The sequence below is a fragment of the Plectrocnemia conspersa genome, unplaced genomic scaffold (assembly GCF_051122295.1).
Source record: "Plectrocnemia conspersa isolate PC_06_02 unplaced genomic scaffold, ASM5112229v1 ptg000012l, whole genome shotgun sequence".
NCBI lineage: Eukaryota > Metazoa > Arthropoda > Insecta > Trichoptera > Polycentropodidae > Plectrocnemia > Plectrocnemia conspersa.
The window spans coordinates 30,986,865-31,012,845 of NW_028277176.1; the positions used below are offsets into that span (position 1 = coordinate 30,986,865).

General features: G+C 26.5%; 2 protein-coding genes across 7 annotated transcripts in view; both read left to right on the forward strand.

Moving 5' to 3' along the window:
- The first annotated feature begins 7,368 nt into the window (after window positions 1-7,368).
- LOC148228954 (U-scoloptoxin(01)-Er1a-like) lies at window positions 7,369-14,834 on the forward strand. Its single transcript, XM_088200255.1, has 4 exons — window positions 7,369-7,467; window positions 11,248-11,367; window positions 11,635-11,736; window positions 14,751-14,834. The coding sequence occupies exons 1-4, from the start codon at window positions 7,369-7,371 to the stop codon at window positions 14,832-14,834; spliced, it is 405 nt and encodes a 134-aa protein (XP_088056381.1).
- A 3,816-nt stretch (window positions 14,835-18,650) lies between these two features.
- Window positions 18,651-25,981, forward strand: part of LOC148228955 (uncharacterized) — a 49,050-nt gene continuing 41,719 nt past the window's right edge. For 4 of the 6 annotated variants that reach the window (XM_088199144.1, XM_088199148.1, XM_088199146.1 and 1 more), the window contains exons 1-2: window positions 18,651-18,779; window positions 24,280-24,426. The gene's annotated coding sequence lies outside the window, so the exon portion shown is untranslated. Of the gene's footprint in view, window positions 19,478-24,279; window positions 24,427-25,981 lie in introns of all 6 variants that reach the window. The other 2 variants (XM_088199145.1, XM_088199147.1) reach the window with 2 other exon arrangements.

Consider the following 25,981-nt stretch of genomic DNA (forward strand, 5'->3'; position numbering starts at 1 on the left):
TATAACAGCTATCCTTACCGATATTACTATGGATTATATATATTAAAGTGAGGTTAAAGCATATTCAAATCTAATTTTAGTCAATAGGAGGGCGCGAAAAGAATTATCACTTCTCAGAAGTAAAAAATTCACGTCAAAAGCAATAAAATCGTGTTGGCGCCGTTGCAGTGGAAACGCTCAGTAACAAGCGCTCCCACTGCGACGGCGACGGTACTATTTTATTGCTTTAGATGTGGATTTTTAACTTCTTAGAAAGGATAATTGTTTTTTGCCCTTTCCTATTGCTCAATGCTACATTTAATTTGTAATATTATTTTAAAAAGTCGTAGTATGAGCGCTAGATAACCGAGCGTTTCGACTGCGACGGCGTCAAAACGATTTTATTACTTTTGACGTGGATTCTTGACTTCTGAGAAGGAATAATTGTTTTTTGTGCTCTCTTATTGGGCAAAGCTCGGTTTATATATACTTCATTCGATTCTCATGTATTGTAAATCGTAATATTGCTATAAAAAGTCTTTATATGGACGCTACCTAGCGTTTTAGCGTTTCCATTGCGACGGCATGATTTTATTGATTTTGACGTGAATTATAAATAGTGACGTCCGCTTTGAATTTGGCCAGAAAAATGCATGTCACTTAATGAAATTGAAATATTAAAAAAAACGATCATTGGCTAGCTAACTTTTGCCCCGCCCCTCCCCACACTGGAAAAAGCTGTAATGACGTGCCTTAATTCAAGGCATTAGAACTTTAATTTAGATCCACTAAATACATATGAGCTTCGACGAAGAAAAGGCCGACCCAACTTTCGACCATCGACAATTGCAGAAGCCGCCTTTCTATCTTTGGATGCATTCTTTTGTGAATTCTGTTCTAATCCAATAATACATTGCGATCTATGGATAGAAAAACAGTACTTAATTTAAAAATATTTAGAATAAATTTATACTGCGTTTCTCAAAATAAATCTATAATCGTATAACAATAGCGATTATAGAATAATTTTATTGCCGCTATAATGCGATTGCATAATATTACGTTACATTTAAAACATAGTATTTTTGTATCATCATAACTAATAAGTAAATTTCAAATCGTGACACATTAAGAAATTATGATCTATTATTATATTATGTTTACAAGATGTCTAGTCAGTGCATATCGCAATTTTTCGCCGGCTTCCCGCGGGGCGCTGCCGAGATGAGAATTTTATTCGAGTGAATATTTTGCAAAGAAAAATAAAGAAAATAGTTTTGACAACGAAAAAATTTCAAAACCACGTTGACCAAGGCGGTCCATTCTCACGGTAAGAATTCTTCTGTGAGACCACCGTTGCTTGTGCGCCCGTTTGCGACATTAATAAGCAACGTGTCGTCACATCATAATTCGCCCAAGAGAGTGAGAAGCGTTCTTCAAGAGCAGTTTCTGACGTATATGAGAAAAATATAGATCAAGGTTAAATTAGCCACCCAGGAAGACACAGTGGCGTAGCTAGGGTATGTGGTGCCCGGGGCGATCCTTTAAATTGCCGCCCCCCTCCTCTATACATTTTTTGCATGGTCAAAAAATCAGCATTTTTAAAAAGAATTAATTGGTTATTGTTAAGCTCTTGCTATTCGTGAATATATATATATATATATGTATTTTAGTGCATTTAGGGTTAAGTACCACACTAGACGATTGCCGCCCCCAAGCAAGTGCCGCCCGGGGCGGCCCACCCCCCTCGCCCCACCATAGCTACGCCAATGGGAAGACATGGTGCTATTAAATTAAAATGGCACTTTAATAACTTGAATAAAAGTTAACAAAACTATTCGAGAAACTGAAATTGCTAAACTTTCAAAGAAAAAATTCATTACAAAATTTGTCGAATGCTTATTGATAATCGATATAGACTTCATCGGCCTGGATTTTAAAATCTATGGACTTTGTCAACGACCTGCAAAGCATTTGGCTAGTGATTTGGAACGTGTTTTTGGTCCACTAAAGCTTGTCGACAGTGATAGTAAATATTTTTGTGGGGAATGATATATATATCAAAATTAACATTAATATAATATTATTTATAACATTATATTAATTTAAACTATATAAAAGATTTTTTTATATTATTTATCATTGAAATTAATTTTTTTTTAATTGGGATATATATATTTTTTTTTAATTTAATTTTTATAATTAAATGGAATTTAATTCAAGTAATGTACTAATATTAATCTTATTAGACTATAAAAGTTTATTTATAAAAAAAATGTTTTATTTGTTTCCTATTTTATTATATTTATATAATCAATGAAATATTTAAAATACGTTTTATTTATTTCATTTCTAATATGACTTTAAATAACTTAAGAAAAATGTTCAGGCGTTATGGACATCTTTGTTCTTCATATAAATTTAAATTATAAAATTGCTTACAACTCTGATATTGTTATAATTACGCTTTGCACCATTAAAATTGTATGTATTCCCCAATCCCGCACGTAACAAGTGCAGGTGTATCGAACATTTAAAATTTGTATTTATACCAATTTGATTATTTTTGCCAAAATATCATATATGTGTTAAATCGTCCGGGATCATAGGATTAAACTACCTACTTTTTATGGCAAATAGTCCAAGAAGTAAAGGAAAATATGAAAGCTTAAAAAAGGCCGAATAAAAACTATAATATGTTACGATAAAAATATCTTTTCTACTTTTATAATATTTCCCAATGTACAAAGTCGATATTCAAATAAATTGACGCTTTTTCAAACATGTTTTTATTAATCGTTGTTAGCATTTACACAATATTCTAAACCATTAGCTACTTACTCAAAATTCTCAACTAACTACTTTTTAGTGTTATTCAATTGCCAGTTAATTGATTACCAATTATTAACTAACTGAGAATAATGGCACATACACAGCCGTTTATCAGGTTTTTTATGTTCCGATTCATTATCGCAGTTCAAGTACATTTTCACGATTTTCCTTTTAATCTGTCTCGGTTGCTGCGCATGTAAATAATGACTGGAACACAATAGGTACTTTTTACGAACATTCGCGCATTTTACTCTCTAGCCACTAAAAAAAGTAACTACTCATTTACCATGCACGCAAAACTTTTAACGTTGACGTGTAATCATATTTCATCATCACGTGTGATGCTTGCTTACATCCTAATTGAAAGATATAATTCTGTTGAATTTTCCATATTGTATTTCAATTTTATGACGTGAATTAACCAGTTATAAAACGATTTTAACCCTCAACTCTTCACAAAAGCAGACCGATCCATTGTTGAAATCGCATCGCAACTCTTATTATTTCATTTGTTGATAATTGCGACGCACATTCGACACAGATTTAATTGTTTTGCTCTGAAATGTCAGGCAAATACCATCGAAAAATTCGATGGGAAAGTGAAGCGATACGATTAATCGCTGTTGCGCAAGTGGAAGATTCGTACGCAACGTCTCTATATACAATACAACGAAATGCCATCATTTCTACCATTCCAAAAATAAAAAATTAAGATAAAAGGCCGTTTGTAAATAGGAAACAGCTAATTATGAACGATCCGATGGGTTTTGCAATTGATTCACCATAGACGTGTCCGAAAATCGCATTAGGAACATGCATATAATATTAGGTATAATACGTACGGTACATATCATCATTGACTTTCAGATTTTTTACGTGATCATTGATGGTTCATTTTATAGTAATTGATTCGAACCGTGCTTGATTTTAAATAATAGAAAATTGCGTTTTCTAAAACGTTTTCTCCCATGAATAGATTTTATATTAATATCATATAAGAAATACCTAGATCCCTTCGTAGTGCATGAAATTAGTCATATATTTTATAATAATATTTGTATTTTATCATCATTCTTATCTTATAATGCATTCTTATGAATCAAAGAAAAGCGAATACTTTTTGCTGTTGGAAAGCATTTAAAGAAATTTTCTAAGATATCTTTACACGTATCCGTGCTTGTATCCTAGTGCCATTTTGCTAGGAGCAATGGGATATAATTCATAGCATATTTAATGAAAAACTTTTTAACATGATATTCTCTATAAATTGAAGTAATTTACTATTAGATAATTTTTAATACCTAATATAAATGACCTAATTCGATTTCAATTTATCATCACGATATTAATCCGTGTGATATAAAAAATCATTGAAATTAAAAATCACTAAGGTTCTTAAAGGATTCGAGCCTTGTTCTTTCAGGTCAGTAGTTAGTCTTATACAACTTGTATAGCATAAGGGTTAAGTTTAATGTTGCTAAGGGGCGATGCCGGCATTCCGTCAATGTTCGAAAAAAAATTACGGTATTGATTCAACAAAAATATTATAATTTATAATAAATAAAATTATTAATTTGACAAAACAAATAAGATTCAATAAAAATCAAGTACAGGTAACATGATACAGCGCCACTAGCCGCCTGATATAGTGCCAAGCGACGCGACACAAATCGCGTACTTTCTCAGTCTCTATTTATGTGAAACCAAAGTTTGATCATTAAAACAAAATATCGATTAATGTGAACCCAGAGGATATTCCAATACAGATCCGAACATAAAAGAATCTCTTTGTAAGCGCATACCTCACACTAAATTAAAATACCTTACGTGCATAAATAAAACAATTGTTTTATATAATTATGAAGGTTATTTAGACCTCTAACAAGCCAAAAGCATAAGTTGAGCTTCATAAAAAAATTCACTCCAACTACTTGGACGATTAAAAAATGTCTTTGGGTCGCGACCGAATTTCAAACAAAATGGAGGGTTGGAAATGCAAATATTTTGTGCACCATTGCACTAGAAAGTCGCGATCGCGTCCCCTATTCTCACTCCTGTGCGAGCTATTTCAACAAGTTTTCCAAACACAATAATGTTTCGACTATAGCCATGAAAAGCTGGAAAAAATATGTCCAATCTGTATTTTGTGTGCACCATAATATTTTTTTAATATATTATGGTATAATTAATGGTAATCATGTTGCATTGAAAAAACCTGTGGTGTCATGATGGTCAGATTTTAAATAAAAAAATAAATAAATAAATAAAAAGCGTGAAGTTTATCTATAAGTTCGAGGGCAAAGCGCAAAATTATGAGCGTAATGGGCGAAATTATGAGCTCTTGGGACGAGACAGTCACCGATATGCTTTGACTCTAACTAGTATTTTAAACATAGCTGAATTCTGTTTTAGTATTTAAGTAGATTTCTTAAGAAATATACCGAATTTTTAATGCTATCGACATGAAACTATTTCTAAAAATAGGTCATGTACAAATCTGTGCTTTTGAGTATAAGTAAAATTAATTTAAGTTCGTTTAAAAAATTATAGTTAATATATATGTATATATATTTTTTTACAAACTTTTATAAAAATAAATCTACCTAATTCTTGCGGCGTTTATCGAATAGTTTTTTTTATTTTAATAAAGGTAAAGAAGTAAAAAGAGTTCACAAATAAAAATGGTTTCATAAAAAAATGTAAAATTCGTTAGAGATTAAATACTTTTTGAAATGGAAACTTGAATTTTTAAATTAAATGGATATTAAATAGAAGTATCATAACTTATGATGGAAATGATTTTCTTTCACCTACAAACTGTAGACCTAATTAGCTGTACAAATTTAATGACGCTAGAGCTCACAGTATTCGAGTTTTTCAAACACCTATTTTAAATTAGTTCAATATTTACAAGAGTGCAATAACGCAATTAAAAAATAATGCAATTAAAACTAAGCCCCTATCTATTGTTTTGTAAATTGTTTTTGTGGGTTGAAAAGTAGCTATTGGTCGTTTTTTGAGTAACAAATTGGTGAAAATCCAGTTAAATAAATCGATAAATGTAGGTTTAGTATAGTGACGCATGTATGTTGTTACAGCAAGTGTATAAGTGGACTAGAAAATTCTGAAACATATTCCGTTTAACTGGCAATTTAATCCCTTCATTAAGTGCTCCAAAAATATGATTTTAAAATTATTTACTAATTTAGCTAAATCGTAAAATATAATGTCAGGACTACTCGTTGAGCGTGAGACTAAAATTTGTCTCTATCATTCGTGAAATGAGTGATAAAACTAATTTCTATAAGTACCTAAATATATTTATACATCGTTCTTAAACTTCATTAAATTATTTAGAAACTCAGATCTTGTGTATAAATAATAACATATGTATTTGTCTTATACGATTCATCACATTTTCAACAGCGTGTTTTCTTACCAAAAATAAATTATAAATATTTAGAATTAGATTATTATTTGTTAAATAAAATTATGTATAATAAACTTATGATAAATAGATTACGCTTTCAGTTAATCATGTAATTGTAAGCTGTAAAATAAACATGTATAATATAAACATTAGTTTACGTTAAAATCATTTTTACATGAACTTAATTTTAACTATATTTATCATTCTTAAAAAAAAATTAATTTAACGATTTCGATTTTTTCACTTATTTTTCGGCTTATTAAAAATCCATTATATTATTCACACACTAAATATATATTACACCACACATTGATCTTTTACCTCATGATCGAGTATTATAATTACATTAAGCAAACAAGAGAGCGGCTAATACAATTCTCAAAAAAATGGCACTGTATATTTGCGAAACGTGAACATTTTATATACATATATATTATCTTTTGCACATCTTTGAGAAATTGCAAATTACATTCGTATGCCATCAAAATTGAAAATTAGGCAATATGAATTATCCACAAATATGTTTTGCCTCTAGCACACATCAGACATGCCCTCGCTGTCTAAAGATATTAATTTGCGTTTAATTGATCTTTGTATGATTGTGGGATCCAAGGTTAAAAGCAAATGTATCATCCGCAATTTGGAGCGTTTAACCAGTTTAACATTTGAGTTAAATATTGCGGTTAAAAATGAATAAAGGTCCATCCTTGACCCGGATGATAAATCGAAGCAGACTTCCCACATTGTTAATGCGACGATAACATTAAACGGAATCGATTGCAAACATCGAATATCTCACATGTATAATTATTATGTGGGAAAATAATAAGAGACGATTCCGCAACGCGCCCCTCCACCGTTGTGGAAGCGCTGCGGAAAAATTATATAAAACGTTATGAAAATCGCAATCAATCACTCATTCGCGTTTGTGCCCCGTAGAAAAATCACGCATGTATACAAAATAATATTAATATATGGTGTTTGTGATATTTGTGTGAAAAAGTGTCGTTTCTGTTTTTTCAGACGGGAAAGTAATAATCGGTGATCTTTCAGGATTTCCTGTCGGTCGTTTGTTGTACGTTTTATATTACACACATAGGAGATAACGTGATTTGATATTCGACAACATGCAGTTGGTACCGTGCAGAAAATGGAGCTTTTCCGAAAACGTTTTGTGCTTTACGATATTCATTGTGATTGTCGCGCTTTTCAGGAATAACGTGAACGTAAGTGACATAAATTATTTTAAAACGATGCTATTATCTGCCTAATAAATTTTAATATATATTACAAAGTAATTTTAAGTATACTATAATAGTATTTATATATTCATTACTAAAAATAATTATTTGACAACAATTTTTTTATAGTCCGACGTTTCGTTAAAAATGTGTTGAGACATTATCTTGATTAGCACTTTTTGTAATGACATTACACAATATGTATTTGTATGTATATTAACAGACACACATCGATATGTTTGGCTTTTAATTGATGAATTAAATTATTAAATTGCCTTAAATTAACGTTTATTATATTATAACTTTTGTAATATTTAACATGATTTTTATTGTAAATCTTTCGTAGTTACACCACAGGCAATATCATAATGCGTTATTACCAGGTAAACACAATCAACACTCACAAGTAATCAATGAGACACTAGACTGAATAGAGTCTGTAAATTTCATGTATTTTATTAATTATTATTACATCTCATAATATAATACATATACCAATTATATTTTAATAAATCATCCGCGACATTAGAAAAATTTAGAAAAATGATTTTTATGTTAATCTAACTAAATTATAATTATACAATAATCCCTAATTCCGATAGTCAAGATAAATATGGTTCATATAGGACTCAAACTATTTTTCAGATTTTTTCCACTGGTTAAGAAAAAATATATTCTGTCCATTTTTCGATATAACAATAATTATATTTTATTTTTTAACGTTATTTACGTATATATATATATATATATATATATATATATATATATATATATATATATATATATATATATATATATCATAATATATAAATATATTAAAATCTAATTTATGCTCTCGTTTATATATTTTATTAAATCATTGTTTTTTCTTGTCAAATGACTAAATAAAATATAATTTTATATTTAATTTGATTTAAACAATCACCTTATTTTTATAATATTTATACAGATTTTAGGGTATTTTTAAGATATTTTTATTTTATGATCATAGCAGGTTCTTCGCTGCCGAAATATCTGGCAATTAGTTTAAATTGCATGGTTTTAAAATATGTATTTATTTTGTAAGCCGGGTTTCGTCGCAATTAAAACTAACTGTTTCCCACTATGATATTTCGACAGTGGTAGTTCTCCCATAATCATTTCTCTAAACAGTGCATCATTTTTATTTATTTTATTATTTCATTGTTTTTCTCATTGAATGAATAAATAATATATAATTTTATATTTTAATTTGCTTCGCCTTTTTTTATATAATATATACATATTTAGATTCATGAATATTTTTAGGAATCATTTTTTTAAATTTATGATCAAGCTAGGTCCGTCACTGCCGAAATATCCAACAGTAAGTTTCAATTACGATGTGGAAACCTGATTAAAAAAAATATATATGTAATGCCGGGTTTCATCATGATTAACATTTACTCTTTCTTACTATGATATTTCGGCAATAGTGGTCCTGCCATGATCACGAATTTCGAAAAACTTCAGTTTTTTGGATTTTTTTTTTGTTTTTTATCAAATGACTATATGAGATATAATTTTTTATTTTATTTAATTTCACCTATTTTTTATATTATATAATGTAGAAAGATTCATAGTATTTTAAAAAATGTTTTTTAAAAAATGTTTTTTAAAATACTATGAATCTTCCGAAATATTAAAATATATATATTATTAAACATATTTTTTGTAATACGACGATATTTTGGCAATGGTGGGCCTGTCCTAATCATAAATTTGAAGAAATTTCAGATTCTTCATACAACGAGTCTTATTTATATATTTTATTAATTAATTGATTTTTTCTCATGGAATGACGATATATTTTATATCATTTTAAATTGATTTTAAAGCAACTTCTTTATATTTATATAATATTACAAAGATATTATTGAATTAAATTTCATCTGAAAACAAACTATTTTATTAATAATTTTAAATAACATAAAGTACATTAAGATTATACCTTAATATAAAAATACATATTTTAACTTTGTAAAAGTTTTTTGTAGTTTTCCAAAAATTGTCTTTATATTTTTATTACTATATCTTGTCCAATTTTTTTAACTATATGTATATATATATATTGAATTATTATAAACTAGTAATTATCTGTAATCCTTATTTTTCAATAATGTTAAAGTATATTAGCATAATAAAAAAATATAGACAATACTACCTAAAGTCAAAGGTCATATGTTACACATGAAATTAATAACTAGAGCGTGTTAGGTCAAAGGTATTGTATATAAACAATATGCCATTTAAAGACCTTAATATATTTGTATTTTTCTTATACAAAACATATATAATAAAATATAGACAATACTACAGTTAGCAAAAAAAAATTAAATGAAGCAATTAAAAGTAGCTCTAAAGCATGGCTTAAAAATTAAATTTTAGCTAGTGAAAATAATGCGTATGAAGCATATAAAAAATATTTTGCGCAAGTTATATAAATTTTCAGTTACTATAATCAAAATTTCACAGGCTAGTTTTAAATGCGCCACTTCATATTTTTAATAAACTATCAATATGAATAAAATTATGTGTTTATTTTATTTTAAACCACACACATATTTTTTATAGTGTCACGAATTATTTAATATTTATATTAATAACTTTATTCGGAAATACATACATAAATATTTCTTAATCGTGAGTTAAAATTCAGTCATCTATATAACAGTTAGGTATATAATTATCTTACAATATATCTATCAAATCATCTCCAAATTAAGAATAAACTTTCTAAAACCATACATATCATTCTATAACGAAAAATTATACAAGTCTAATTAATCGACAAATGCAATCGCCATTTTTCTTTATGATTTACACTAATAATATCGAATTTCCTCTTAGGTAGAAGAACTTTCACTTTTTTTGTATCTATCACACACAGATGTGAATTTGTCCAAAAGTATTGTATTACAACGGATGCACATAAATTTTATCGCTCGGCAAAATAAATAAAACCAATTTTACAAAGGTCAAAAAAAATCTTGTTGCAAGAATATCGAAAGTCAATTTCGTAATTTTGCTCTATCTGATCTATAAAACGGAGAAGATGCGGAAATCGATTAAATTATTGGTTCCGAATTGATATAATAAAAAATATCTATATGTAATATTAATAACGCCGGAGGCAATTTCCAATTCGTGCGATTTCGATTTCGTTCAATCGATCCAAAGATTTCCGACACATTTATAATATATTATGCATGTAATATAATATTTATAAAGAGATCATATTCTCTCTGCGAATTTTTCACACGTACAATTATTATAGGCGCGTTGGGAAAGTGTAATTGTAATGATGGGAAAAATAATCGTTGTGGAGCATATGTGGCAACAATTCGGCAACTTGTTACAATGTTACCAAATTCCCGAAACAATTACCAAATTTCGAAAATCAAAATAAATACATCAACGTATCTATTTAGCATTTAAATGGATGCCTAAAGTCAAAGGTCATATGTTACATATGAAATTAATAACTAGAGCGTGTTAGGTCAAAGGGATTGTAATATATAAACAATATGCCAAGCCTTAATATATTTGTATTTTTCTTTTACAAAACATATATAATAAAATAATTGTAAAAACTGTAAATAAATTCATTAGATAAACTTTTACTATGAGACTTTAAAAAACCATATCATAAATTCTCATATGTGTAAAATCAATTATTTCTACGTATTTTTTATAACATAAAAATAATATCGTATTAATATAATTATTACTAAAACTATATTTCAGGCACAAGATGAACTCAAGGACCTGCCCTATCCCACATACAACGAAATTCCTAAAGGTTTATCTTTCCAATGCTCGGACAAAGTACCCGGGTATTACGCAGATCCTGAGACCAGATGTCAGGTAATTTATAATTATATGCCAGTCATAATTTCATGATAAGTTGCGTACATGATTTTCGTGCAATCGCAAAAGGTTGACTCCATCATGTGAATTAACTTTTATAACAAAGAGTCGTGCTCTTGTTTGAGGGATTCGTTCCCATGTAAAAATAATGATTACGAGAGCGATTTTATTTTTTGCAAAACAAGGCCAAGGTCCATTTGATTTTATTTCTTTAACAATATATTGCAATATATGCATACTTATATATATATTTTATATTTTCAGGTTTGGCACTGGTGCTTACCCACAGGTCAAAAGTTTTCGTTCCTGTGTCCCAATATGACTGTCTTCAATCAGGCATACAGAGTGTGTGATTGGTTTTATCAGGTATTTATTTGTGTCTGATGTTAATTATGATTATGAATCTGATAGATTGCGTTCTTTGTGAGGTTTAACTTCGTGCAAAACGCATTTATAAAAATAATAGTTTAACGGTTTTGTTATACAACGTGTAGAGTTACTAATGATGGATTTTTTTATACGATTAAATTTTTTTGTGCCATTAAATATTTTATGTACCGGAAAGAAAGGTATTAGTTAATAAAGTTATGATATATTGTAACTTTTTAAAATTGAAAGACTCTGATATAATTAATTGAAAACAGTTTGTTTTCTTGCATATGTATATATATATACATATGTATATCTGAATCTATATTTATTTAATCTAAATATACTAAATCTATAATTAAATTTATTTAATACACATTTAATTCATATTTTAATAAAAAGATCACTGTTTTAATTAAATGATTAGTTTTAATACGCAATAAAAAAATAAGAACCACTGGAATAGAGATGAAACCGAATTTTTTTACAAATACACAAAGATCGTAAAATGACAATATAATTTGTATCGATGTGACAAAGGCATAAATTATTTAATAAACTTTATTAAAGCTACAGTAGCTGTTATAAATCACTGATAAGTAAAATTTAAGATCTCATTAAAAAAAAGTATGTTTTAATTTGATTTTACGTAACTCACAGATTGAAAACTTTGTAATTTTTATTTATTACTCCTTTAAGTTCAAAAGTTATCATATTGCTTTTTTCTTAACTGTAGTAATTTCACTCATTTAACATTTTTCATTAATCTTTTCATTAATCACTCATTTAACACTTTTATCAAGAATATGATTATTTAAATAAAATTTATATATAGATTCCGAAACCTTAATGAAAGATCACAACTAAATAATTCTACAGACTTAACGCCTAAAATTTGCAATTAAATTTGTATATGTTTGGCTATTACCAAATTTTAAAATAAATACTGATCATTTAATATTTATACGAATCAAAAATTATATTCATACTGACTAAAATCGAGATGAATACTAAGCATAAATTATTTATACAGATCCTTGAATACTTCATATAAAATTAACAACTATTAAATGGTATTATAAAAACTAATCGTCTAATATTTATACTGATAATTTTGTTTAGAATATGTACCATTAATTTATATAAATACTAACCATTTAAATAGTATTCATAATTTTTTAGATTAGATTTTTTTTATTAAAATCTAAAAAAGTACACTTTTGTAGTATTTTTATAAAACATTGTCTTGACAAATTAATAAGCCATTATAATAACTTTTACAAAGAAACATATTTTATTTTTTTATCGAATAATATTTTTTTATATTATTCAGAAAAAATGCTATAAATTTATAAAGTTATTTAAAATTCAAGCAAAATCTAATAGTTTAATATTTATACTAATCATTTTCATTAAAATTATGAGCAATAATGTATATTAATACTAACCATTTAAATAGATGGCAAAGTTATGTTTCGATTTTTTTTAATTAAAATCCAGAAAAGAACGATTATAAAATCTTTTCTCGTTAACACTAAATTATATTTATTGACTACAATTTTAAAGTGTTTTTTTATAAAAAATGCTATTTCAAAAATATTAATGCAATAGTATAATTAGTTTTATAAAATAAAATATACATAATATGGTTATTATAAGAAACTTTATTTTTTATTGAATAATATTTTTTTAAATATACTAATAATTTATAAAGCTATTTAAAATTCAATCAAAAATCTTAACTGTAATATATTTATACAAATCATTTATATTAAAATAGTGACAATGTGATAAATTTATATTAATACTAACCATTTCAATACATACATTAAAATAGAAAAACAGCAATTTTACAAGCTTTTATTAGCAACATTAAATTATATTTTTTAGTATTTTTATAAAATAATATCTTGAAAAGAATAATAAAATATTATTAGTTTTATAAAATAAAATGGTTATTATACGGTATTTTATTTTTTTTATTGAATATTTCTTTAGAAAATGCTCCGAAAACAGTCTTATATTAATATTTTTTTTTTAAATAATACACATTGATGTATTTAAATTGAAGTCATAATTATATTATTTTTTTTATTAAAAGCTTTTCTAGTTAACATTAAATCATGTTTTTCGAATATAATTTTTCAGTTTCTCTATAAAAAATTCTTCTGATAATATTAATACAATAGTTTTACATGATAAAATATATTTAACTAAAAATCTTAACTGTTAAATATTTATACTAATTTAATCATCAATAATTTATATAAATTCTTACTATTTAAATAGTAGTCACAAAAGTATATCAATTTTATTTATATTAAAATAAGAAATATTTTTTTTTCAAGCTTTTCTTATTAATATTTTTGTATACTATTTCTTCAGTATTTTTATAAAAAATAACTTGAATTGAATAATTTATTACAATTAATTTTACAAAGAAAATATTTTCCATGTAACTAATATACAATTTTTTAATCGAAAAACACATTAAAAAATATTTATTTAATAATAAATAAAGAAACCATATAGAACTTAAAATATATTATACACAAATTTGTAAACATGTATTATTAAAAGTTATCACTAATATTTGAAAACTATTACATATACTAAATAAAAATATTAGATATTAAATGCTACTCAGTTTTTTAATATTATATAATATTATATTGTTTTTTATTATCACTTTTAAAATTTTAAGTAAAACTTTTTTGTTAAATGATATTTATACATAAATATTTTTGTAATGAAATTTTTACTTAAATGTCATTAAAATAATTTAAATTGTTTTCTACAACATATTTCACTTAATTCATGCTAAATAATAATAAATAATAAAAATTATTTATCAATATACAAAATTAATAAATATTTCGGATATAAAATAATAATACAGTACAACTTTAATTTATATAATATTTTAGTGCCAAATTTGTTGTATAGTCTAATTTATGTGTATTAAATTGTTAATATAAAAAGTATAATTTAATACTATTATTTTATTTCAGGTAAATTGCCAAGAAGCACCATCACTGTACAGCATCAACAACGATTTATATAAAGACAGCGAGGGGAATTTAATAAAAGGATAAGAGAAAAATCAGCCGAGTCTCGAACCACTTTCCCACTGAAAATATCTTATTTATAAATTTAGCTATTAATTGAACCATTATTTTAAAAAGCTTTATAAAGAAAATTAAATAAAAAAACAGTATTTATTTGTTAACTTATACCATGTAATAAAAATGTATATTATTATTCTACGTAATTTATATTGCAATATATGTTTTTGTATCATACACAATATTTAATCGATTATGTCACATAAATTGCTCCAAAATGTCAAAACTGCGGGGGTGATGGTTTATTTGAATGTTAAACTCTCCTAATTTATTTATTTTTGTTTTTCAAAACAAAATATTATATTTATGTAAACAAATATAAAATTTACATAGCAACGTGTTCTATCATTCGATATTTAAATCGCGCATAATTAGAGTGACCCAAAATTGCTGAGTATTGATGCTGCACATATTACCTAAGAAAATCAAGACCCAAATAGTGTGTATGTGCGCATATGTGCGAATAACAAAACGTCGCAAGTGATTGTGCTCCTTCAGCGCGAGGTAAATAAAAATCACCATAGTAAAATATATCATTTTGAATATCGTATCTTATAGATTTCATATGTGAAAGTATTAGGTAACAAGACATGTTTCAATTCACGTATATTGTACAGTCTGTTCGCGGCGAAAGTTGACAAGTGGTGTTTTATAGACGCGAGTTTGCTTAATGCTAGTGCGTCGAAGTCTTTTCGGATTTCTTAGTACAAACATTCATTTTAATCAAATTATTAGCTAAAAAATCATAAAAATTCATATTAAAATATACCATTTAACTTCTAAGATTTTATATTTCTTAATAACAATTTTTTTTATTATAAAATACCATTTTTACTGACATAAGATATTTATAAATAATAAAATTTATGATAGAAATGTCTTAAAAAATACATTTTACAACAGTGTTCTCGCTGTAGTTTTGCGTTACGTAGTCGTATTAAATATCTGGTTAAATTCATAGGAATTTAGGTGCCTATTCTCGGTCTTCCAAGGATTGTCTCGGTCGATTCAGCGTTGCTCCGCTTGGAGCGAATTCAGGTGAACTTCCCTTTAATCCGAGTCGAAATGGAAATTGTAGTTCTGAAAGATGTGGCAAAAGAAGCTTATATACCTTTGAGAATTCGGAAAGTACAACATCCAGTACTCGATCCTCTGACTAATATCGATGCTTCGGGGCGAAAGCAAACTTTTTATTATTGTCTAATACATATATTATCAGACTCTTTGGCGTGTATAAAAACGTGCGGTAGATTCAAAATCCATACATTTGGCAGTGTCTCAATCTTTTAGAATTTATAATCCGGGGTTTCTGTATATTTATACACTTGCTCTAAAATGCTTATTGAGGTACTCTTTAAAGAACGTCCGCTCGGATAAGTATAACTGTCCTTTATTTGTTATGCTGGTAGGAAAATATTACAATTTATTTTATGACCCTTTTAGCAAGAATTATTGGAAGTGACATATTTTCATTGACATGTTCTCAAATATTAATCTAATTCTTGCACAGAAATACATTTTTTATTTTTCTCTGACAAAACACTTATATCAAGAACATGTTAACTTTGTAGTTTAACACATTCTTATCATAAATATTATAATTAGCTTACATAAAAAAGTTTAGCTCGTGTGTTTTTCATTTGCTGATTTTCAGTTTTTGAACAGTGATAATATATTAATCTGAAAAAGCACACAAAACACTCATATACTATATATAATATAGATCAGTTAACACGTTCAAGCTATGATTGAAAAGGGCTTTAAAAAACGTATTTTTTAAATATATAATTTTATAAGAAAGAAAAATAAGAAAATTTTATACATGTATTAAAAACAAGCGCGTACTATGAGATACTTTCTTTTCACTCACTCGCGTGTTAATTGACGTTACATGCGTTCCGCACGCCCTTATCTCTCACTCACTCTCTTCACTTAGCACGTGAGCGAGCGAAAGGGAAAGTATCTCACCATACGCGCCTGGTTAAAATACATATAATCTCAAAAACAGAATACATGAGCTTCTATCAAAATATGTTACACTGATTCGTTAAAGTTAGCTTTAATATTAAACGTACAATTTTAAGGCTTTAAGTTATCTTGATATCGCATTTTTATATTTTAAAAAAGAATAAAATTTATTTGAACACATATTTTTGCTATATTTACAATTTTTTAGTTTTTAGACTTTTAAAAATATATATAAATAGTAAAAAATATGTATAATGTAGTTATAAATACAATTATTGTATATTGTTGTTTAAATTATATAAACTAGAATTGAAGTTTTAGAGCAGCAGTTTTGCGCTATGCGTTTGTTAAATTCCGCTTTGGGCTCGTAGATTATGATAAGAAATTTTTACAATAGATAATTAAAAAATAGTATAAAAACGCTTTGATTCTTTGTACAATTATTGTCTTATTTTAAATAACTATAATTTATACGTACTAGTATTTGTTTTGCGCCACGCTCTTATAAATTCGTACTCTGCGCTCGTAGATTTAAATAAGATTTTTTTTTAAATAGAAAAAGATCATTATATAATACAAATTATTTATATTGTAGTTTAAATAGCACATACTAAGGTCTAGATTTGCGCTACGCGCTAATAAATTCATTTTCTGCGCTCGTATGTCGTAAAAAAGTATTTTTAATAAGGTAAAAACTCAATTTAAAAATGGTAATTATTTTATTGCTAATTTTTTCACTGTAAATATATATTAAAATTTACATTATTAAGCAGTTTTGCGCTACGCGCTTGAAAAATTGCGCGTTGCGCTCGTATATATTAATATTGAATTTTTAAAAATAAATAAAAATGCTTTGATTTTTTAATACAATTATTGTCAATTTTGTTTTAAAACTATATAATGGAAGTAAAACCTTTTGGGGTCAGTATTGGAATGCGCTCTTATAAAATTGCGTTTTACGCTCCTAAATTTTGAGAACGAACGTATTTGTAAATTCGCGTTTAATGCTCATAGATTATGATAACGACTTTTTTAATACAAATATTGTTTTAGTATAAAGAAAATACAAATACTAGAAACTAGATACTGTAACTCACTCATTATTAAAATAAGGTAATTGCACTTATTGATTTATTTTTGGTGTTACGTATATTTTAGAATATTATTACAAAATAGTTTATTTTACATCTTTAAAGTCTTGAATATTACTTGATTTTTTAATCAAATGTTAAAACCATAGTAAAACCCATTTAACTAGATTTTTTATTCAGAATATATTTAAAATAGTCTACTTTTGTGATTAGTTATTTGGTTGAAATTATATTTTTGTACTTTATGTGACTCGTTTTAATGGATTTCCTGGATTTAACTTAGTTAGAATTGTTTGTAATATACAATAACCTAAGCTACATGTAAAATGATGCGTTTTATTTTAATATAATAATATTTTATATAGCATATGTAGTTAAATTAAATAAAATTATACAAAACTTTTATTTTCTAGATATTACATCTATTTTTAAAAATCCTTAATGAGATTAATTTTTGAAATACTTTAAGGAAAAGCGCTTGAAATAATTTACAACGAAAAGTTGTCACATTATAACACTTTTATCAGCTTTGATAAAATAATCATTAACATTTTTGTTAGGTTATTTATAAAGCCCCCGATTATGGAGTTGCTTTGAAGGATTTTATTATATTTTTCCCATAATACAAAGCGCCATCTTAGTCCAGTTTACCACCACTTCTCTAGCGAATGTAGTGTACGAAATTGTGTTCTTGCACCGAGAAAAAGCCAATCACTTCTGTCCGTTCAGTCGAGGCCGAGTGGCCGCAGCGTCGTGTCTTCTATATCTCGCGCCAGTGTCTCTCAAACTTTTTTCCGAACCGCCCACGCGTTTGACAAGGACTTCAACCGTGAAAGGACATTCTAGTGAATACCAGGTGCTGTTTTCTTCGTGATCATTGGTCCATTCATTGAACGAAAAAATATAAAAACAAATAGTCGGACAGCATGTGAAACTATTGTGAGCGCGAAACTCTCACTCTGTGAAACACAACGAAACGATATTTTTATATCGCCGTTTATTTACAATGTGCACAATTAGAAAACGAATGTTTTATTTATTTAAAAAAAAAACACAGAAGTGCCTACAATGTACTTTGTAAAAGTGATCCACTTTAACATACGCGAGTGTTATGCAACAGCTTCATAAAAGCTCAGCTCAAAAACATTGTACATACACAACATCATATATTTCAATTGTGCAAATTGTACATTAAGAAACTCTGCTTTATTATGACCGAGCGTGAAACCAAAATTGGTTTAATCTTTCAATTAGTCGTGTGGCAACTAAACTTTCAGGAAATTTCGCTCTCACGCCGCAATTTACTGCGGAATCTGGAGCCTTTGTCTGGTCATACATTCTAATAGTTAATTAAACCGTTAAACTCGCATTACTCTATCTATATAGTGTTTGATATAAAATATCGATCTATAATAGATTGTTGAAACACAGTCGTTTAAACCATATAATGTCGATTGCGATGCATATATTAAACGCAGCTACTGATTCTTTACACATTAACAATTTAGTCAGCCAGTAGCAAGGTCGCCTCGATATTGCTTCTAGAACGAAATCGTAAGGTTTAATATACTTTATTATGTCATTCACATTAACATTGCGTTAATATACTTTATATTTTGCCACTATAGAATCATAATAATATGCTTATTAAATTGTATTTTTATGTTAATTAGTATTTATCGCAGAGCTTCAGATTAAAATAGTTTTGTCGTCAAAGAAATATTTTCGTGTTAAAATATTTATATCTGGGCTACTTTTAAATGCACACTAGACTTTTTCTAGAAATACGTTAACATTCTAAAATTGAAAGTTATCTCTAACGATTTATACGGTCGATTGACTATAAGAAAATGGAGCAATAATTATATAGAAAACCAGAATGTACTATACGAATTGTATATCAAATACATATGCATAGTTAATTACAATATTGATAGTAAATAATCAAAAATGTTGACATACTTTAATTAAATTTAATTATACGTTATTTTTGTATAAAAATATTTTATACAATTACGAAGACATACTATTTAGTAACGCTGTTGGAATATCAATATTCTTTAAAAATAAAACTGACCAAAATGTCTTTTAAAATGCAACTTATTGCTCTGATTTAATTATTTTTACTTGTTGTTGCAACAATCATATAATCTTTAGAACCATATAATATTACGCAATTAACTATTTTAGATTGCTTCTTTCCAACAATTATAATTTCATAGCCAATTATAAAATTTTGTGGTACTCTTGTCTTTAATTTAGCTTAAATAATCACATAATATGTACTTTTTTTTGTTTTATTGTAAGCTTTTAATATTGCATACTTTTTTAATTTAATGAATATTTATATTAAAATATTATTGCACACAAATTGCTACAAAAGTAAATATTTACTTAAAGTTAAAAGACTACAATAAATATTAGATATTTTTTCAAAACACTATGTAATGAGCTTAATTTATTAGCTTGCAAAAGTGAGATTTTTTAATGTTAGTAAAACTTTATATTCTAATTAATCGAAACCTTTTTTTTTTATTGATTACTTAATTTGTTTTCATTAGTTTTTAAGCTATTGTTGTGATTTTGTTGTAACGAAATTCTCAGAAATAATTTTTATTAACATTTTTCTCATGTTATATAAGTTTTAAATCGAGGAATGAATTTAATTGAATATAAAATATGATATTTTCAATTATTGTGTGATACTTCTTTTTGCTTTTTTTACCATATGTTATCCAGATTATATAGCTTTTTTATGGTCGATTTTTTTATTACATAACAAATTTATATATAATTTGTGACTTCAATGACAAACTTTTGTATTAATTTTCTCTTATAAATATCTGCGCTGAGTGAGTTATCTTGTTTTAAAATGGCAGCTATTTAAAAAAAATTGTAGCGTGTAGGAAAAATATCTCCTTATAATGCTAAATAACATTTTTGACGAGACTCTGTGAACTATTAAAAACGTAACAGAATATTACGTAAATATAAAAAATCCGTAATTTTCATAGGATTTTTATAAAACAGTTTGTAAAATTGACTTTAATGTCTAATCATTTTTTTAAATGGCGATGAAAAATCCATTCGGAGAAAAATGTTTTAAAATTAAAATAAAAAGCGAATATTTTTTTGTGGATCATATGTAATAAGAAGGTTTTTGTGACCATGATTTTCGTAATTTAAATAAAATTTTATTTAAACTCTTTTTATATAATATATTTATTTGCATTTATTGAAAATTTTAATTATATTTATGCATAAATATTTATGAAAATTTTCATAACTAGCCAGATCCACCATCTTGTTTTAAAATAACGTTTATCCAAATATTTAAATAAATCTAATGGTAAAAAACGTTTAAAAATAAAAATTTAAATAAAATAAATATTAAAAAATCTTTTTTTACGTTTTTTTTTGTCATTTATGAAAACTACTAATGTAGTTTTAATGGTATCGTCATGAAACTTATTCTAAAATATATCTTGTAAATGTCTTAGGCTCGCCAGCCAGTCTGATCAGCCATCTTTTTCATTAAATGTCGATTTTTATAAAACAGTAAAAATAGTAAAAATAGTAAGAAAGTAAGAAACGTTTCAATATTATTATTTCTTACATTTTTTATTTATTTATGCGGGTTCTTGGGGACATTATTACTGTCCTACTCTAAAAATAGATATTGGTTAAGTTTGTGTTAGTGGAGTCTGTTTAAAACATAAAAATTAATACTCTGTTAAAAAAATTAACAGAAATACGTTTCAAAAAAAAAAAATTTTTTGTCATTGACGAAATTTGAGGACACAATAAGTGCCATACTTTTTAATCATATCGACATTACACTTATTCTAAAAATAGCTCTTAATTAAAAATGGCGGCTATTGAAAAAAATGTTTATTTAGATAAAATAAATTGTATAGCTTTGAGAAAAAAAAAATTGCTAGCTCGTCTGATCCCCGTGTTTTTTTAGAAAAAATTGTAGCTAAAAAAATAGTAACAAGATAAAACGTTTTAAAATAAAATATTTATTATATAAAATAGCATTTTGTTAAATTTAAGAAAACGATAACTACCGTAGTTTTAATTATATCGATATAAAACATATTTTAAAAATTGCTTTAAAAAAGTTCAGTGTACGGATTTTTTCACTTGAAATAACTTTTCCACAAAAAATATTCAATATATTCAGCTAATTAAATGATAAAATTTACTATCATAAAAAATTTTACGTTATATAAAAAATAAACGCTTTAGATTAAGAACTAAAAAAATTTTTTTATTGAATGATCTGTACTATCGTGAGAATTTTTTTTTACTAACTGAAAAGTCAGCAAGGCCGTGTAATTTTCACTTAATTTATAATCGATTATTGCCCATCATAGTATATTATTTTATTTAGCTTTTTTATAGTCGATTTTTTTATTAAATTACAGTTACTTTTTACTCATAGTGATTTTTTTATCACAAAGAGAAATAATCAATGATCAATGACAAAGTTTATTGCATCGTACACCAACTATATAATGATAAAATTAACAGTAAAAAAAACTATACATTCCACAGCAACAACAAAAAATGCTTTACATTAGGAACTGAAAAAATGTTGGCCTAGGATTTTTTTATAAAATCAGTTACCAAGGTTTAGATGTTTGCATTTTATCATATCACTTTGCCTGAATGGATAATCGTTTATAGCCTATTTACTTAATATTGCATTAAAGCGCTTTAATATCAATATTTATTATTCTATTCTCATTGATTTTTCAATGCTAAATATTAATATAAAAAAATAAGTGAGTCAAGATTATTTTTATAAACAAGGGTTTATCTCAGCATCTTGCCAATTCAATAGCTATTTGTTGTTGGTTGAATCAAACACAAAATAATTGTGTTTTTAATAATATTCCAACGAAGCATTGTTCGAATCCGCTATGAAAATTAATCCTTGCAAAGTAACGGTAACCATTTCGATTGTCTTATACAAAACAATCGTGCACACTTATCGGCCCGATATAGAGTCATAACGGTTTCGCAACGAAATTAATCGCGTCTACGTTCTCGTTACGTTTTTCGTTACACCTGTCATTAGCCAGTGTCGTATGGCCGTTACACAATACACATACATCTTACAAAATTATGTAAATATAACCATATAACATAAAAACCGACGAAGAGCCGCGAATTGCCACCAGACGGCCTTCAGACATGAAATTTTGCAACTTACTTGACCTCTGGGACTTTTCCATGTATCATATTAAAATTCGACTTATTATAAACTATTTTCCTTACATTGATGACTCGTAGAGTTCAGTTTATCTATAAAACATTATTTCAGAAAAGTAAAACTATTCCACGGTTATTACGAAGTGATTTTCCTCCATCTATGATATTGGGATTTGAATGAATTGTTATGATATAATCTACCGATTGTTCAAAATTATTATTAACAATATTGTATTTGTTGTTTATTTAAAGTTATTGTGAAATATTCAGTGTCTTATGCCCTCAATTAATTAAACGAGAAGGTTTTTCTTTCATGCTATGCTCTATCCTTGATAATTACTAACAAGCAACCTCTCTAATAATTATTTTATAGATATATATTTTATATTATTGACTATTTAAATTTATGTTTGGCATATTTAAAGGATCAGTAATTCTAAATTATATTATTATTATTTTTTATATAAATCATTATGCAAAACTATATTTTTATAAAACGAAAGTATTTTTAAAGTAAAAATTAATTTATTCACGATCTACCGGAAGTATCTATCTACAAAAAAACATCATAATATAAAATACATATATAATAAATTAAAATAAATAATCGATAACGTTTAATTTAAAAATAATTGGTGCAGTTAATTGATATTGTATTTTAATCAATAGAAATCATTTAATTAGTCAATTTTGATAATAAACGCAGTTAAATCATCACAATTATATAAAGCTCAAAACACATTGAGGAAACCATTAAAACTAACGAGCAAATTTTTATGCATAATTGTATTTTCCGGTCGAATACTTTAACGTTGAATTTTGGAAGTTATATTAGTGTTTCAATTCTTCCAATAGAACACATTTTTGCTGGCGAATCTATTTCATTTACGAGAGTGGATTATTACGAATCGCTCAGGCGAGCAAGAGAAAAGGTATTCTAATGGAAAATCGTTAATTTTACTCAGGCCGTATTTCTTTCGCACGCAACGACCGTGGATTCACAATTAAAAAGCGCATAAAAGTGTTGGTATACGTCAAAAATCGACAAGCAGGAGAATTCGTCACATTTTGACTTTTGCTTTCGATGCTCCACTTTAACGACAAGACACTAATGTTTGCATTTTTTTCTTTCGCAGGTTGTGTGTGTGTGTGTGTGTGTGTTGAAAAATGTTTTTTGTGATAAGACATAATTCAGTGTTGCAATAAAAAAGTGACAAGTGGTTTTGCGAGAGAAGTGTGCAATTACAAGTAACTCTATTCAAGCAGTAAAAAACGATCGTCTGGTGAGTAAATTTTTATTGTACCGTTTATCCAAATTTCATATTTATAATGTATGTGTGAATTTATTTAGTTTCAAAATCGCGATTCATATCACGAGAAATGAATAGCTAACTCTGTTTAACTTCTCTCTTCAATTAGAATAATCAAATCTTCCAGAAAACTTTGGACAATAAATAATACACTTATGATACATGTTGTATTTCACGTCTACGTATTTCATTATATGTAGGCTCGCAACCGCGTCCGTTTATTACGGGAGCCAGTTGTACAAGGACAACCGGCAGGAGTTTTTAGTTCAGCTTGGGCCAAACATCTCTTTGCTATAACAACATATTTAACGCGTATGAGATGATTTTTAAAGCGATTTAAATAAATCACTTAAAATAGTTCTGAGATTAAATACAACTTCATGTATGAGCTAAAAATTTTACTTTATTTGTTTTATTATATAGTTTGAGGATATTAAAATTTCTAACAGCATAGTTATTTCTATAGTAATCTACTTAGACACAATAAACATTTTCTTCATGCATTAAATGACTTGATCTTTCGAATTTAATCAACTTTTATATCAAAAAGTGGATGTAAATAATTTGTTATGATTATGAATATTTACAACTAAATATAATAAAATTGATTCTATAGTTTATATTTTTAATGTAATGTCTTATAAAAAATTGTATATAATGACGGAATAGACTAGTAACTCAGAGGTTGCGGGTTCGAGCCCCGGCAGCGACACTCCAATTTTTATTTATAAAAAAAATGCGCTATTATAAAAAAACCGAAACTTTCAGTCTGGTGGTTAATATTACTTGTAGATATTCATTATATCCAATTGACTTACTCAGTTGGTACAGATTAAATATGTTGTAACGCATTGGGCTTACGCTTGTCAGGCTAAAACAGAAGATTTAATTTTTTTCTAGTTTATTTTATATATTAGATAACAATATATATATATATATATATATATATTGTAAGCTCAACATTCATTAAAAATTTGCATCACTTGTACTATAGAAAGTACGTTACTGACTTTATAATACATTATTGTAATTAAAATCCAATATATTTTTTTACGAATTTGGCTAGAATTACCAGATGGGATATTATCATTGAAGAAAGACTTATATTATTAATTTTATGTTATAATATTATTAGGATTTTTTTATTTGCTACAATTTTTTTTCTGAACATACATATTATATATAATGTAATACGTTGATATTTATTTAGTACGCCTAAAAATTTTAGCAACTAAAGGGTTAAAAAAATATTTTAGCACAAATATACATAATATTATTTACAAAAAATCTCATAGACCTAAAAATTCACAGCAAATCATATTAAAAAATATGCCTCTAGCGTTGTATTCACTATTTTTTAATTAAAAATCAAACTTTGAGAATTATAGTGTAGAGAATATCTATTTTAAGAGACACTTTATCGTGAAATATTTTCCTACTTACATACATATAAAAATATCGGAATATATTTTTATTTTTACGATGATCATATTCTAAGTAATATTTTTCCTTAACCAAGTTTTAATAA

Bases quoted from the DNA above. Each gene is read 5' to 3' on its own strand.
- LOC148228954 (XM_088200255.1), top strand. From the start codon at position 7,369: ATGCAGTTGGTACCGTGCAGAAAATGGAGCTTTTCCGAAAACGTTTTG. The intron at 7,468-11,247 runs GTAAGTGACATA...ACTATATTTCAG, and splicing joins TTTTCAGGAATAACGTGAAC to GCACAAGATGAACTCAAGGA. The intron at 11,737-14,750 runs GTATTTATTTGT...ATTTTATTTCAG, and splicing joins TGTGTGATTGGTTTTATCAG to GTAAATTGCCAAGAAGCACC.